Here is a 16,930-nt window from a genome sequence, read left to right on the forward strand (position 1 = left end):
AGCTTGAACACTGGATAACGGCAATAAATAGCAAGAAAATTTTATGACATTTTCCCCTCGATACAACTATAGACCTGTACGTCGTGACGTACTTTTATATTGTGACGTCATATAGTATGAAGTGCACCGAGGTACATTTTGTGATGTTTGTTTTAACTTTACTCGGGACACCTTAACCCTACTGCGTGGGTCTGTATTTAAAACTTACATACTAAGACTGAAACGATATGCCCTCTTCACGATACGATACATATTACAATACTTATGTCACGATTCAATACTTTCAATACGATACAATTTACAAAAGAAACCAATAATAACATTGAAGAAACATTTAATTATCAAGATTCACAATCATAATTTTAAAAAGCAAAAATGTCTCCAAACTGCCAAACGGTAAGATGCTTTTTGGCTCTGTAGTTTAAACTGATGAAGTTCATTGTTATTTGTGTCAGACTCAAGGCAAACAACAGTCTGAATGTTATCTGATTTTATTTTGTCCCTCATGCAGGTAAAAATAATAAGTACAGGCCAAGCCTGATGTATTTTACTGAACTCGTTTGCAATGAACTTATTGAACCAAAAATTGAGATAATGAATCGAACATTAAATCGAGCGTTAATATAGAACAGTATCAATTTTTGGATGAATCGTTTCAGCCCTATTACATACAATAAAACAAAACTCGGGACTGTATCAAAACCTTTAACACAATGAAACAAAAACGATTAATAACCTATATCTGGATATCAAGAAAACCAGAGTATTGTTCTGACAAATGACTCAATATAGATGAAATTATAAACCAGCTTTTATTTGGTGCAATGTACAGCAGTACACCAACTTGAATATCTTTCACTGGAACTCCTCTGGCCTATCTAAGGAAGAGACACATAAAATTGTGAATGCAAATTGTTGCTGTGCATCTGCAACTTTAGAACAACTGTTGTTAGCAACTTTGTAAATATTTGTACAGAAAATTTCAAGTGGGAAAAACCCCCTCATGACGAATGATATTTGTCGTGAGTCAACATTAACAAAGCTGTTGTACAATTTCTGCTGTGTCTTTTCAGGCCGCTACGTTTGGGAAGTGCTTCTTGACGGACTATAGTCCGGAGGCTTACGTGAATATGTGTCAGATGTTACGTGTTCTAAACCAAGTGAGGAATCATGTGATAGGCATTCCTCTCACCTACTCTCAGTATCCTTGTTATCAGTCTGTGTGTGTGTGTGTGTGGGGGGGGGGGGGGGTGGGGGTGTCTGTGTGTGTGTGGGGGTGGGGGTGGGTCTGTGTGTGTGTGGGGGGGGGGGTCTGTGTGTTAGAAATGAAATGTAATATTGCAGATACAAGTTCATGTATTACATTGTATTTAATGTCGTCAGTCTGTGTGTGTGAGGGGGGGGTCTGTGTGTGGGGGGTGGGGGTGTTAGAAATGAAATGTAATATTGCAAATACAAGCTCTTGTATTACATTGTATTTAATGTCGTCAGTCTGTATGTGTGGGGTGTGTGTGTGTGTGTGTGTGTGTGTGTGTTAGAAATGAAATGTAATATTGCAAATACAAGCTCTTGTATTACATTGTATTTAATGTCATTGTTCTACATTATAAATGCTCGTACTTTATTGTAATCAAAGTACATTTGATTGGATTTTGCGTTGTGCAATGTGTAAATTATCATTCTTAACAGTTGAAAGATTACAGCATTTATCCATGCCAATTTTAATAGATCGACTTGTGCTCAGGAAATTATTTTACTACGCTGTGAAAATCTGTCAGTATTTGAAAATACCTGATGCTGAGGGAGCTAGCAGGATACTGGCACACTGGGCTTGCTATAAGGTATGAGACTTTATCTATGATCACATCATGTTTGCCATGAGATCTTGAATAATCATGATACAATGTACATGTACCTTGGATTAAAACTCTCACTGGGTGGTCATTTTTGTCTTTCCCTCACTGGGTGGTCATTCTTGTCTATCCTGTACTGGGTGGTCATTCTTGTCTTTCTCGCACTCAGTGGTCATTTTTGTCTGTCCCTCACTGGGTGGTCATTCTTGTCTTTCCTGTACTGGGTGGTCATTTTTTATCTGTCCTGTACTGGGTGGTCATTTTTGTCTGTCCATTACTGGGTGGTCATTTTTGTCTGTCCCATACTGGGTGGTCATTTTTTATCTGTCCTGTACTGGGTGGTCATTTTTGTCTGTCCATTACTGGGTGGTCATTTTTGTCTGTCCCGTACTGGGTGGTCATTTTTATCTGTCCTGTACTGGGTGGTCATTTTTGTCTGTCCATTACTGGGTGGTCATTCTTGTCTGTCCCGTACTGGGTGGTCATTTTTGTCTTTCTTGCACTGGATGGTCATTTCTGTCTGTCACATTCTTTGCTGTCACCTTGAGAATACAAAAAAAAATCATTTGTGAAACGGTTATTGTAGGGCAGTAATGTAGACCATGACCCTTAAATAGGGTATGTATTGTTAGAGTTTGTCATTTTCACCCTGCTGAAGAACCATTTACATGATTGCCGTGTCCTGAAATAGATAATACAAATGTATTGGTATGTAGGGGTAAAACATAATATAGGCAAATGAAATTACATTTGTAGAAAATGACTGAAATAGTTGTATGCATACATTAGGAAAATGATATGGCTGTAAATCTTGGAATTATTATTTCATGATGATCTCAATCACTGTTAAGGAAAAATAAATTTGTAGCGTGCAACCCCAAAAATATATATATAAACTGTAAGAAGCGGATGGGCACCCTCAGTTAACTTTCTGAGGTAATAATATTTTATTTCAATATATACATTGGTACAAGAAAAACATGACTATTTGTCTTGAATTAAGTATGTACAGGATTTCTGATGCAGCTGGCTCTATCTCTCTGAGCTCGGCTTATACAGCTCGGCTCTCGTCGCTCTTTCCGACTCTAGCTCTTCGTGGTTCCGGCTCTTACTGGTTCTTCGTGGCTCCGGCTCTTACAGCTCGGCTCTTTCTGGCTCTTCGTGACTCCGGCTCTTACAGCTCGGCTCTTTCTGGCTCTTTGTGACTCCGGCTCTTACAGCTCGGCTCTTTCAGCGCGGTATTACAATTATCTAATATTCATACAAAGCCAGGAAAGACTTGTGCAGTCACGTCTAAGGCTTTGTATAATGTTAAAAAACAATTGCAATGTATAAAATAAATTACCTTTCTAACTCCACGTCTTCACTCTGTGCCGTCACTGCATCAACTGCTTATCGCCCGAAATATCCCGCTTATATACTACTTACAAAAACGCCATCTAGCGGGGAAACTATAACATTTAGAATACCCAAAGGCGGAGTAGGAATTTCCGAATTGTCACAAATTTTTGAAATTTATGTTATAACATGATTTCTTCAAAGTAGCAGACAGGAATAAAAGGATGCAATCAACTATAAGCTGCAAGTCTGATGCCTGCAACTGACTTGTTCTACTGTTAACTAGCAGTTTATTGTTTTGTTAAACCATTCCCTCACACAATTTGTAAATCATCGTCGGTTACCCATGGGTGCTTCTAATCGATTCTCTCCATCATTTGATTGTTTGAGGGAGTATGTGTGGACTCAAAGCCGTGGTTGGTGACGATGTTTGTAAATCTGATGATTTTGTTTTTGATATAATCCCCGTCATGTCGTAACTGTGATTTGTCTCATCACGTCTTAACTGTGATTTGTCGTAACAGGTTCAGCAGAAGACGGAAGACGATGAGACTGTAGCTAGAGCCATCAATCAGAAGCTTGGAGATACCCCGGGGATATCCTACTCCGACATCGCTAGCCATGCTCTGGAAGTGGGGCGTACTGACTTAGCCATAAGGGTAGGCAGGACTCTCTCTCTCTCACGAAACATATTTAGTGAGGACGTCCTCGCAATGTTAATATAAAGGCAAAAAAATATTATCTAAGGTTGGTATAGGTATACCTATAAAAGTTTATCCCATACTCTCTTTGAAGTTGTAAAAAAAGTTTTTGAGAGAGAATATCAGTAAGAACTTGTCCCCACTAGTGTGATATATTTGTACCTTGTATCAAAACCTTTCACATTCCGTAACTGTAAGGACAGAATTGTTGTCTCCATAGTGCACCTCTGTCCTCACAATGAAGGTCAAATGGTTCAAAATTCTTCTGACTTTACACATTTGATCAAACCCTCTCTCATTTCATGATTTTCATTTTTCGTGAATACTGTACGTGTATTGACCTCTCTTATGACCTGTATCCTTTACAGCTGCTGGACTTTGAACCCCGAGCTGCTCAGCAGGTTCCCCTGTTGATGAAGATGCAGAAGGACAGTATAGCTCTCGCAAAGGCTATTGAAAGTGGAGACACAGACCTAGGTTTGTAAGACAACCTATCTATCAGTCCTGAATTTAATCTCTGTATCACGGTTTTAACTCGTGTCCAACATTTAGTATCAAGTACTGTGAACCAGCTTTTATTCGCGGCTACTTTGTTTTGTGATTCACGTGTGATAAACTGGTTCGCGGCGAGTAATTTTCGTGATTGAGCCTTTTTCGAGCCTATAAGAGACATTCAAGGACTGGTTCGCGATGAGAAATATTTGTGATGATGACGTAATTGCGAATCTCAAGAAATTTTCTCGCACGTGAATAAAAGTTGGTTTACAGCATTATATACATGAATTTAAAAATCCCGCTAAACAATACTCATATTCTAGTAATCTAGAATTGATTTTGTAGTAAAAATGCATAATCTTAGCTCTGGGTTTTGTAAAATTTGAAATATTCTTGATCTAATTACATGTACATGTATGTACCAGATAAAGAATGACAGAGAGTAGATGCTCTAATCCCAGATAACAATGGTTTTTTGGTCACCTCTGTGCTATTAAAAGACTACCGTAAAACTACTTACTTTAGCAGTATTTGTAATTTAGCGTGGTTACATAAAATTTACGAGGGCTGTTTGAAAAGTTTACAAACACTGTAAATTATCATGGCTGTTCGAAAAGTTCGCAAACACTGTAAATTACTATGGCTGTTCGAAAAGTTCGCAAACACTGTAAATTACGAGGGTTGTTCGAAAAGTTCGCAAACACTGTAAATTACGAGGGCTGTTTGAAAAGTTTGCAAACGCTGTAAATTACAAGGGCTGTTCAAAAAGGATAACATACAGTAAATTGCAAGGCCTGTTAGAAAAATTCGCAAACACTGTAAATTAAGAGAAAATGACTGTGCTTGGTTTTCATCGACTGGGTTACACAATGTGCATCTGGCTTTTAGAATGGTGGATGGCAGGCAGGCGTCCCTGTAATAGCGTATCATCTCCTCTCACACCTCTAACTTGACATTCCTCAATCTATGCACAGTTGTTATGGACACATTGAAGATGTGCATGAAAGTTTTTGAAAGTGATCAGACATTTTTCGAAAATTCTACATTTAATATGTCCTTTTTCCAGTATGTTTTGTACTGGTCTCGATGGTAGTATCAGTCCTCCCATCCTTAAAATGCCGATGTCATTTATACATCATGGTTTTAAAGACATGTGGTTCATCTTCAACAGTTTCCATAAATATTTTTGTCATGTTCTCTGATTTCCCCGCCTGAACACATCAGCACAAGCACGGTGATCCACGACATCACATGACATTGCAATTTTGAATTTTTTTGTTTACCATCCGTAATGAATGATTATAGAGCGGTAGCATTCCTGATATAATTTGAACATTCACAAAATTATGGTTCATTACTGTTGTAATATGATATCAAATATTGTGAGTTTTTATACAATGAAGAAAAAAAAGCTATGAATCAAAACAGAAATGTTTTTATGAAAAAAAAAAACATAAACAAACTACCATGCTCCATGAAGCTAATTTTTAAATGTTCAGAAAGCAACAAATAATTTCATATTTATTGGAATCAGCACAAAGTTTAGGTATAAAATTTTGGGGGTGGGGGTTGGGGGGCTTCGGATGTATAATGCTTTTTCACGAACTTTTCAAACAGTCCTCATACAATCTCTCTCTCTCTCTCTCTGTATATATTCAGGACTACAGAGAAAATGTAGTGAATATAGAATAATTTGGTTGTCGTTGTAGTTTATACAGTATAGAATAATTTGGATGTCTTTGCAGTTTATACAGTATTACTGAAGCTGAAGGAGTCTATGAATCAAGGAGAGTTTTTCATGGCAATCAGGAACACGCCAATAGCTTACTCACTGTTTATTCAGGTGAGTATTGCAGGGTTCAACTGTAACACTAGTCTGGTAGCCCAAGGCTAGTAAATTTTGCCCCGGACTATCTAAATATCAGTTACAAGTAGTCCGGTGGACTACTGAATAATCAAAAACCTAATGGAATGGACTAATGTCTAATCTTGAATGCAACTGCGTCAATTCTGCCCTTAGAAAAATATAGCTCGTAACACTGCGATTCAAGTGTGCAATCTACACCCAAAACGCCACAGTTTGATAAATAAATCTGTAAAATCAGAGGCTAAAATGAGTTTATTAGAATGTAATCTTGCAACAGAAATGCAGGATTTTGCTTTTAGACTAGAAAAATTGCCGCGGTAGGCTCCCCTGAACACTGCCACCATATTGGGGGAATCCCCATCCAGCACTGCCCCTGCCCCCTTGTCGCTTTGTGACTCGGCTGACTGCCTCTGGCAACCGGACTAGCTACTGACCTAGCAGGACTAGTTAATTACAGAATCTACCAGTCCTTTGGACTACTATGGTGAAAAAGTTAAGTGTCCAACACAGGAATGTGTCGATATGTTGTTAGTATTTTGCTAGTACTTGTTTGTTAGTATTTGGTTGGTGTACATGTAAGTAGATATCTCGGATGTAAGTCAATATAAATGCATTGTGATTGCAGTACTGCAGGCAACAGAACAGAAAGCTGATGGAAGATCTCTTTTACCAGGAAGACAACTTTCAGGAAGAAGGCAACTGTAAAGTCATCAACAGTTTTGGAGAGGATGTGAGTTATTAGAACTCATAAAGTGTGTGATGCATTGGAAACATACAATGTACATGTAATTAAATATAATGGTAAGCTCAGTCTATTTGTAAATGTCCTCATCGTTAATGTTTGCAGAGAATGGAAGACCGAGTGGAGGAACTCAAGCTTGCCCAGTCCTGCTTTGCTAAAGCCAAAAATGAGTTTGCTAGGGTGGTAGGTAGAGGTTGACGGCTACAGGAGTTCTAATTTTGACTTGTAATTTCCCATTTCTGAGAATGGTGATCGATGAGTCAATAGTATCCTCTATGTCTGTAGTTATTGTAACTGATTGTATAATTACATACGTAGAATTTCTGTGAATTTAATTTTTTAATCAAAGTAACAAAATTATTATCAATTTACATTTGACGTATTCAAAACATCAGTTTCATTGTTAAAAGAAACGTATTTCATCTGTAGCAAACGGACGAGCAGATGAAGTTGTTGAAATACCAGCAGAGACTGGAGGAGGAGATGAATAGACCGTTTCTCAATCTCTCCCTTCATCAGACAATTTACCGCCTCACTATCGGTAACAATCACAAGGTGGCCGAACAACTCAGAAAGGAATTCAAAGTCCCAGACAGAAGGTGAGTGTAGAATTCAACGTCCCAGACAGAAGGTGAGTGTAGAATCCAATATCCCAGACAGAAGGTGAGTGTAGAATCCAACATCCCAGACAGAAGGTGAGTGTAGAATCCAACATCCCAGACAGAAGGTGAGTGTAGAATCCAAAGGCCCAGACAGAAGGTGAGTGTAGAATCCAATGTCCCAGACAGAAGGTGAGTGTAGAATCCAACATCCCAGACAGAAGGTGAGTGTAGAATCCAAAGTCCCAGACAGAAGGTGAGTGTAGAATCCAACGTCCCAGACAGAAGGTGAGTGTAGAATCCAGAGTCCCAGACAGAAGGTGAGTGTAGAATCCAAAGTCCCAGACAGAAGGTGAGTGTAGAATCCAACATCCCAGACAGAAGGTGAGTGTAGAATCCAACATCCCAGACAGAAGGTGAGTGTAGAATCCAACATCCCAGACAGAAGGTGAGTGTAGAATCCAGAGTCCCAGACAGAAGGTGAGTGTAGAATCCAATGTCCCAGACAGAAGGTGAGTGTAGAATCCAACATCCCAGACAGAAGGTGAGTGTAGAATCCAACGTCCCAGACAGAAGGTGAGTGTAGAATCCAACATCCCAGACAGAAGGTGAGTGTAGAATCCAACATCTCAGACAGAAGGTGAGTGTAGAATCCAATGTCCCAGACAGAAGGTGAGTGTAGAATCCAATGTCACAGACAAACAGAAGGTGAGTGTAGAATCCAACATCCCAGACAGAAGGTGAGTGTAGAATCCAACGTCCCAGACAGAAGGTGAGTGTAGAATCCAACATCCCAGACAGAAGGTGAGTGTAGAATCCAACGTCCCAGACAGAAAGTGAGTGTAGAATCCAATGTCCCAGACAGGTGAGTGTAGAATCCAATGTCCCAGACAGAAGGTGAGTGTAGAATCCAACATCCCAGACAGAAGGTGAGTGTAGAATCCAACATCCCAGACAGAAGGTGAGTGTAGAATCCAACATCCCAGACAGAAAGTGAGTGTAGAATCCAACATCCCAGACAAACAGAAGGTGAGTGTAGAATCCATTGTCCCAGACAGAGGGGCTTGTCCCCGGCCCCTGCCCCCCACCAGGAGAAACAGGGACTTAACACTGCACATACAGGGCTTTGTGTTTCATTCAGTATGTCTGTACACCATTCTGTTATAAGCACAATAGATACGGTCTTACATTGAATATGTGGGAGCCCTATAGGAATAACATTGACTCTCTATCTGTCTTTCCATCCTTCTGTCCATCAGTTTCATTGTGATACAATATCTTGCATTGATTTGAATATAAAGCTTTCATATTTTATACAAAGGTAGTTGGCTATTAAAGTAAGACACCTGTAGATGTGATATATTTTATAAATGTACATTTTCAAATGTAATTGATGATTAAAGAAGGAGACTTATACAATCTGTGGTGACGAGGTCAAAGATTGAAGCAGACATCCAATCCAAATTTGATAACACTTTTATTGCAACACAATATATCCATAAGTCTTTAACTTACAGCTTTCATATTTTACAGAAAGACAGTTATTTGATAAAAAAGATATCTGTATATTTTGGGTGCCTGTCCATCCACCCATCTGTTTATCTGTCATCACTTTCATCCATCCACCCATCTGTTTATCTGTCATCACTTTCATCCATCCACCCATCTGTTAATCTGTCATCACTTTCATCCATCCACCCATCTGTTTATCTGTCATCACTTTCATCCATCCACCCATCTGTTAATCTGTCATCACTTTCATCTGTTTATCTGTCACCACTTTCATTGTGACTCAATATCTTGAATAGTCTTTAACAAAAAGCTTTCATATATCATACAAAGGTAATTAATAATTAAAGGAAGACGCCATCATATTTTTTTGATCATGAGGTCAAAGGTCAAGGTTACAACAGACTTTACCACTAAGTTTACTACACTTAGAGTTTTCATATTTTATACAAAGATAGTTGATCATGCTCTGAATTGTACTCATACTCAAAAGTGAAGGTTATAAAACTTTTATAAAATCATTCTCACACTCAAAAGGAGTACATGCTCAAGATTTTTCAAATATACTCCAGGCCTGGAGGTTATAAAACTTTTATTGTACTCATACTCAAACTAAGCCTTGATTGTTTTGAGAACAACTCTGAGCAAGCTTCAAAACGTACTCGAAAAATCTTGAGCATGTACTCTATTTGAGTGTGAGAATGATTTTATAAATGTTTTATAACCTTCACATTTGAGTATGAGTATGATTTAGAGTACGGATTTGAGTTTGAGTTTGAAAACGTGCTCAAAAAAGTGTTATAACCTCCAGGCCTGGATCATTAGTATAATATATATTCTCTGTGGGTTCCTTCCTTCCTGAGTCATTTATCTAGCTCAATTCTTCAATACCCTTTGAAATAAATACATGGATATGTATCTCATTTTATACACTACTATTAATTGATTGTATGACTTGTACATCTAGGTCTAAATTGACAGGCTTAACACAAAGGTGTTAGACATTGATATAGTGTAATTTATCATTTCAGGTATTGGTGGTTAAGGATCAATGCTCTGGGAGAAAGTGGTGATTGGATTGAACTTGAGAAATTTTCCAAAGGAAAGAAAGCACCTGTTGGTATGGAGGTATGCATTATTCCTCTCAAGAGGAAAGAAAGCACCTGTTGGTATGGAATTGTATAACATACCTCTCAAGGGGAAAGATAGCACCTGTTGGTAGTAAGGTGTGCATTATTCCTCTCAAGAGGAAAGACAGCACCTGTTGTATGGAGGTATGCATTATTCCTCTCAAGAGGAAAGACAGCACTTATTGTTGTGAATGTATGCATTATTCCTCTCATGAGGAAGGACAGCACCTGTTGGTATGAATTGTTTATTATTCCTCTCAAGAGGAAAGAAAATACTTGTTAATATTAAGGTGTGCATTTTTCCTCTCAAGAGGAAATAAAACACTTATAAAGAAAGCACCTGTTAATATGGAGGTGTGCATTATTCTTCTCAAGATGCAAGAAAGCACCTGTTGATTAGGAGATGTACATTGTATTTCTCATAAGGAAAGAAGGAATCTAATTGTATGGAAATACAGTGATCCCCCATTATTTTCACCTTAGCAATTGTAGCATTATAACAGGAATGACATTAATTTGGGGAGAGGGGGAGGGGGCAGATTTCAATATTTTAATTAATGTTCTTAGATTGAATAAACACACATATCATCTTCCATTTGTCACCAAATTCAATTTATATTGACAAAAATGCCAATTGTTGATTGCTTTAATGGTTTTATTGTCTCCCACCACGAGGAAGGGGACATAAAAATACCGGTGTCCGTGTGTTCATCTGTCCCACTTGACTTTGTGGCCGCAACTCCTTTGAAACCGCTCAACGGATTTTGTTTAAAATTTGTAGGATTGTTAGTTACCATATTGCTCTGCCAATTTTACAGGAGTTATGGGACTTTGTTGAATTGTACATGATCAGGATATGGGGCTCATGGCGGGTGTGACCGGTCAACAGGGGATGCTTACTCCTCCTAGGCACCTGATCCCACCTCTGGTGTGTCCAGGGGTCCGTGTTTGCCCAACTATCTATTTTGTATTGCTTGTAGGAGTTATGAGATTGATCACTGTTCGTTATCTTCACCTTGCACTATAGGTATACTTTCCAAAACCGCTCAACAGATCATTCAAATTTTGGAGGATTGTTAGTCACCATATGTAGTTGATCATATTGTGCCATCATTTTGATTTGACAAATTTTACAGGAGTTATAGGACTTTTGTGCTTCAGCTTTTTTGCAGCAGTGGGGAACATGGCTACACGTAGTAATCTTATGTTATCAGTCATGAGAAGAAAATTATACCATACCTCTTAGAAGAAAATGTAGCACCTGTTATGTACTGTTCCAGTTGTCTTTAGAGTAAAGAGTTCATTTTTATACCCCCCAAACGAAGTTCTGGGGGGTATATTGGAATCACTCTGTCTGTCTGTCTGTCCGTCATCCGTCCGTCTGTCTGTCTGTCTGTCCGTCTGTGCAGATTCGTGTCTGGGCCATAACTTCTTTGTTCTTTGACTTAGGCATACCATATTTGGCACACAGGTAGATCACCATGAGACGATGTGTTGAGTACCTTCATGACCTCTATTTGACCTTGACCCTTGACCTCAAGGTCAAAATTAAAGGTTTTTTTTACAATGGATTCGTGTCCAGGCCATAACTTCTTGTTCTTTGACATAGGCATACCATATTTGACACATGAGTGTATCACCATGAGACGATGTGTCATGTACCTTCATGACCTCCATATGACCTTGACCTCAAGGTCAAAATTAAAGGTTTTTACAATGGATTCGTGTCAGGGCCATGACTTCTTTGTTCTTTGACATAGGCATATCATATTTGACATATGAGTGTATCACCATGAGACGATGTGTCGAGTACCTTCATGACCTCTATATGACCTTGAACTTTTACCTCAAGGTCAAAATTGATTATAGGGTTTTGACATAGTCATACCATAAGACATGGGTGTATCACCATGAGACTATGTGTCATGTACATTCATGACCTCTTTATGACCTTGACCTTTGATCTCAAGGTCAAAATTATAGGTTTATGCCATGGATTTGTGTTCGGACTATATCTTCCATTTTCTTCTACAAAGGCATACCATATTTTGACACTCAGGAAAGAGGTAATTTATACCTATTAACAACACCCTTTGGGAGATTGGGGTAAGCAGGGGGTATTCTTAGTGAGCATTGCTAACAGTACATCTTGTTGGAATTGAGTTACACATTGAAGACTTAAGTGAGCAAAGACCAGGGATATTACGATAGTTAAGATTTTGGTATTATGAAGGAAATAATTTTTTTTTTACAATATCATATGGCAGTGTTAAAGGGACTGATTCACGATTCCCCCAAAATTTTGTTTTTCTCTTTTAATGATCAAAATCCACTGTTTAATGTGTTTAAAAGATTTCACATAAAAATTAAAGTGATACATTATCACATTTAAAATAGCTCATTCTAGAGAGTTTTTTTATTTGTTTTATAAACAAAGATTGCGGTATGTTATTGTTTATGAAATTTTCAAAAGAAATGGACATCAATCTAAGTTTATTATATCTTTCACATTTTAAGCATTCTTTGTCTAAAATGTGTCATCTAAAAGTTAGAATTTGTGACAATGTAAAATTAAGATGCTTTATATTACAGAATTAATATTTCACGGGTTTGTTGTACATGTATACATCAAAAGACTCGAGTCTTTGTTTACATAACACAGATTTAAGGCTAAAATATTGCTTTTATTCTTGCATTCAGAAGGTCAAAATTTTGGTTATCAACATTAAATGAGTTATATTTTTTAAATTTAACATAAAAAATGCAAAATAATTTTTTTCAAATATTGTTAACCAGTCCCTTTAACCAATTTTGGCTGTGCATATATTCAAGCACTCAGAAAAAGTTAATTATAATCTACTAAGTTTTCAAAGATCTTCAGCCATAGATATGTACATTGTACTGATAGTTTGAAAATTCTTTTATACAGGCATTTGTAGAAGTTTGTGCAAAATACGGAAATATGAGGGAAGCTCTGAAGTACATGACCAAAGTGGCCCCAGAACAGAAAGTGAAATGCTTAGTGAAAGTAGGGTAAGTGTAAAAAGTGGCCCAGAACAAAAATTGTGAAATGCTTAGGGGCGAGATCAAAAGTTCAATGTCTGAAAATTCACATAATTTTCTCACACACCCTTAAAACTAAATATGATGAATGTCGAAACTAATCGATTGACAAGTAAAAACATACAAGTATAAATAACACACTGTATACCTTTTCTACTGCTTATTCACAAATGAAAGTGACCATTAAAAGTATGATTAAATGTTCATTAAAATATAATATTATTATGTGGTTTTTAACAGTCATTTGTCTTGTTTCTTTTTCCACTGAAGTGTAATCAATGTCAGATGACAGAAACTTACGAGAGTTTTTATCCCCCTCCCTATTTGAATTTAGATTTTTATCCAACATCAATCTGTCGATCTCGTCCCATAGTGAAAGTAGGCTGAGTGTAAAAAGTGGCCCCAGAACAAAAAGTGAAATGCTTAGTGAAAGTAGGGTAAGTGCAAGATCTGACAAAAGTGGGGTGGCCCTAGAATGCTTGGTGAAAGTAGGGTATGTGTAAAAGTGATCCCAGAACATAAAGTGAAATGCTTAGTGAAAGTAGGTTAAGTGCAAGATCTGACAAAAGTGGGGTGGCCTTAGAATGCTTGGTGAAAGTAGGGTATGTGTAAAAGTGATCCCAGAACATAAAGTGAAATGCTTAGTGAAAGTAGGTTAAGTGCAAGATCTGACAAAAGTGGGGTGGCCCTAGAATGCTTGGTGAAAGTAGGGTATGTGTAAAAGTGGTCCCAGAACATAAATTAAAATGCTTAGTGAAAGCAAGATCTTACAAAAGTGGCCCCAGAACAGGAAATGATACTTTATCTAAAGAAAGTAACTCAATTAGTATAAGTACTGTTCTTTCCCAGGGCTTTCTGTCACTAAACAGAAATAAATACATGTATACAATTACATTATAATCACAAATAAAGGGATTATGTGTATAATGACCATATTTGATATTCAATAATTACAACCAAAATATCATTTCATGTGTTTGAGGTGGCTCACTACACTCAGAATTAGTTTCTTAAATCAGTATGAATTGATATAATTATAAAAGATTTGATGATATACAATAAGTATATATGCCACAAAGGCAAAAAATATACAAATTTAGATAAGAACATGATTTTCAAAAAACATATTTTAACACATCTGAACAAAAGACTCAGGGGGATTTGAACTCGAGATCTGTGGTTCACCAGCTCTGTGCTTTAACCACTGAGCTACAATGATAGACAAACAAATTGATCGATACAAATAATTTCACAAAACAGTTAAATCGCCATCTTGTGACATGGTGTCATACAGAGTACAAGCTTCAGTGTAGTGAGCTACCTTAAACAAATAAAAATGATTCTTTGTGAGATTTTTTAATTATTTTTTTTCAAAAATATTGCTCAATCAAGGACTGATAATTCATGACTATTTTAAAATGTTGAAATTACAGTTCACAATAGTATAACTCTAACAGCTTAGGGGCAAGATCGAAAGTTCAATGTCTGACTAAAAACTATATTAATTCACATAGTTTTCAACAATATCCCCCATTCTCCTAGAAACTAGATATTATGAATATTGATCCAAATTAATATTATCAAGTACCTAGCACTAAAACTTTCTAGACCCATTTCTTTCTATTGTTTCTTGACAAATGAAAGTGTACATGTAGTCCGTAAGTGTCACTTTAAATGTAAGTTAAAATTAATTTGTTCCCCTACCCCCCAAAAAATGCGATAACCAAGTCGTATGACAGAAACTTACGGAAATTTTACACCCCCCCCCCCCCATCTTCCTCAATTACTTAAATTTAAAAATTCTATCTTTTAATCTCACCTTTAGTACAGAAACTGGTTCATAAAGATTTATGAATTCTTTTGTTAACATATATCTGCTTTTCTCACACAACATTCAATTTTGAAATATTCATTTGACCAATATTACCATGGCTACAGTATACAAAGAATCGCCTAGACATTTGTATCATGTCCCCCATTACTTACAGTAACATGTACAAGCATGATGGCTTCAGTTGTAGAGCGTTCGCTGTATAGACAGAAGGGTGTATTTCTTGTCTCTGACTGAGTCAGACCTAACTACTAACATGTACAAGCATGATGGCTTCAGTTGTAGAGCGTTCGCTGTATAGACAGAAGGGTGTATTTCTTATCTCTGACTGAGCCAGACCTAACTACTAACTTACTCTTGACATATTAGAAACAGCAGTGGTGTTTTTTTTTTGATAAGTGAAAATGTCCTGTATTATTGTCGACATTTTGTTTAATAAAAGCCTTCATTGCCTTAGTATAAGCCCACAGTGTAGATTCTACACTCCAGCCAGCTAGAGATTTTGCTGTAATCATTTTAGTCTTTGCTATCATGTATTCACTTTTCAAATCACATTTTTATCAATCTTATATGTATATTTCCCCCCAGAAGTGAATAAGAAGTGTAGGGACATTAACAGAGGAGTAGAGCATTTATCATATTGTAACTCTACAGCATGATATGTCAATTCTCCATTATTTAATCCATACTGTACCACTGTTCTAATGCAAGAAACATTCGTCAGAGGAAACAAAATCCCAATCATTATCGTGGGTATTAAATGTGGTAAAAGTAGTCACACTTGTAATAAACTGGTCACACTTGTAATAAACTAGTTACACTTGTAATAAACTGGTTACACTTGTAATAAACTGGTCACATTTGTAATAAACTGGTCATGCTTGTAATAAACTGGTCTTTGAAGGGAGAAGAAGAAGGCAGCAGAAACTGCATTTGAGAACCGGAATGAGGAGGAGTTGTCTTATGTGTTATCAAAGTGTGGACCCAGTGATAAACAGTTAGTGGACGCAATCCGCGGTATGAAACAGCAACTTGGCCGGAGGTGATCCGTGCTGAATCGCAAGATCCCAGTACGAGAATTCCGAGGCAGGGACAGTGTTCGAAGCGCATTCCATGGATTCTGTGACTAAATTGTGTGCAATACTTGTGTCGTTAAATATTTTGTTTATTGTTATGATGAAGAAGTAACTTGAATATATAATTCTGTATATAAATAATACTACATAAATACCTGAAAATGTAACATTTGTTATCATTTACAAAACACTGCCAATGTATGTTGCCAACTTTGAGTTTATAGAAAAAAATCCATCTACCCCATGTAGATTCTAAACTCATGATAACTTTACAATGTACAATAGATCAAGCCAAGTAGTACACTGAGAGTATACCTGTTAAGTTTACTTCCTGAAAGTTTAACAGAAATCAGATGAAAAATGTAACTGAAATCTTGTACACGTAGAATTAGGAATTTCCCTTTCAATGACTTTTGTATTTAATCTTGATATAGAGAGTATTCTGGAGAAAAAGACAGTACCATTTCTGGAAGTCTGAGAGAAAAAGACAATACCATTTCTGGAAGTCTGAGAGAAAAAGACAGTACCATTTCAGGAAGTCTGAGAGAAATACCCAGTACTATTTCTGGAAGTTTGAGAGAAAAAGACAGTACCGTTTCTGGAAGAAATGGACATGATAAGTATAGCGGAATTATCCACATGGTTCGAAATTCCTGTTACTTTAACATATCACTGTAACCAATAGAAACCCCATCTCCATGACCTAACTTGACAGCCGATAGAAAC

At 37.1% G+C, this 16,930-nt stretch overlaps 1 protein-coding gene across 1 annotated transcript in view; it reads left to right on the top strand.

Moving 5' to 3' along the window:
* Nucleotides 1–16,371, top strand: part of LOC125645921 (vacuolar protein sorting-associated protein 16 homolog) — a 29,322-nt gene extending 12,951 nt beyond the window's left edge. The window contains exons 12-22 of the mRNA XM_056142537.1: nt 1,074–1,201; nt 1,697–1,841; nt 3,716–3,850; nt 4,261–4,369; nt 6,133–6,230; nt 6,880–6,984; nt 7,102–7,179; nt 7,426–7,595; nt 10,136–10,232; nt 13,164–13,267; nt 16,033–16,371. Coding sequence (XP_055998512.1) covers nt 1,074–1,201; nt 1,697–1,841; nt 3,716–3,850; nt 4,261–4,369; nt 6,133–6,230; nt 6,880–6,984; nt 7,102–7,179; nt 7,426–7,595; nt 10,136–10,232; nt 13,164–13,267; nt 16,033–16,174 — 1,311 coding nt within the window. The 3' untranslated portion in view covers nt 16,175–16,371. The remainder of the gene's footprint in view (nt 1–1,073; nt 1,202–1,696; nt 1,842–3,715; nt 3,851–4,260; nt 4,370–6,132; nt 6,231–6,879; nt 6,985–7,101; nt 7,180–7,425; nt 7,596–10,135; nt 10,233–13,163; nt 13,268–16,032) is intronic.
* The last annotated feature ends 559 nt before the right edge of the window (nt 16,372–16,930 follow it).

Source organism: Ostrea edulis, chromosome 6, assembly GCF_947568905.1.
Source record: "Ostrea edulis chromosome 6, xbOstEdul1.1, whole genome shotgun sequence".
In the NCBI taxonomy this organism is placed as follows: Eukaryota; Metazoa; Mollusca; class Bivalvia; order Ostreida; family Ostreidae; genus Ostrea; species Ostrea edulis.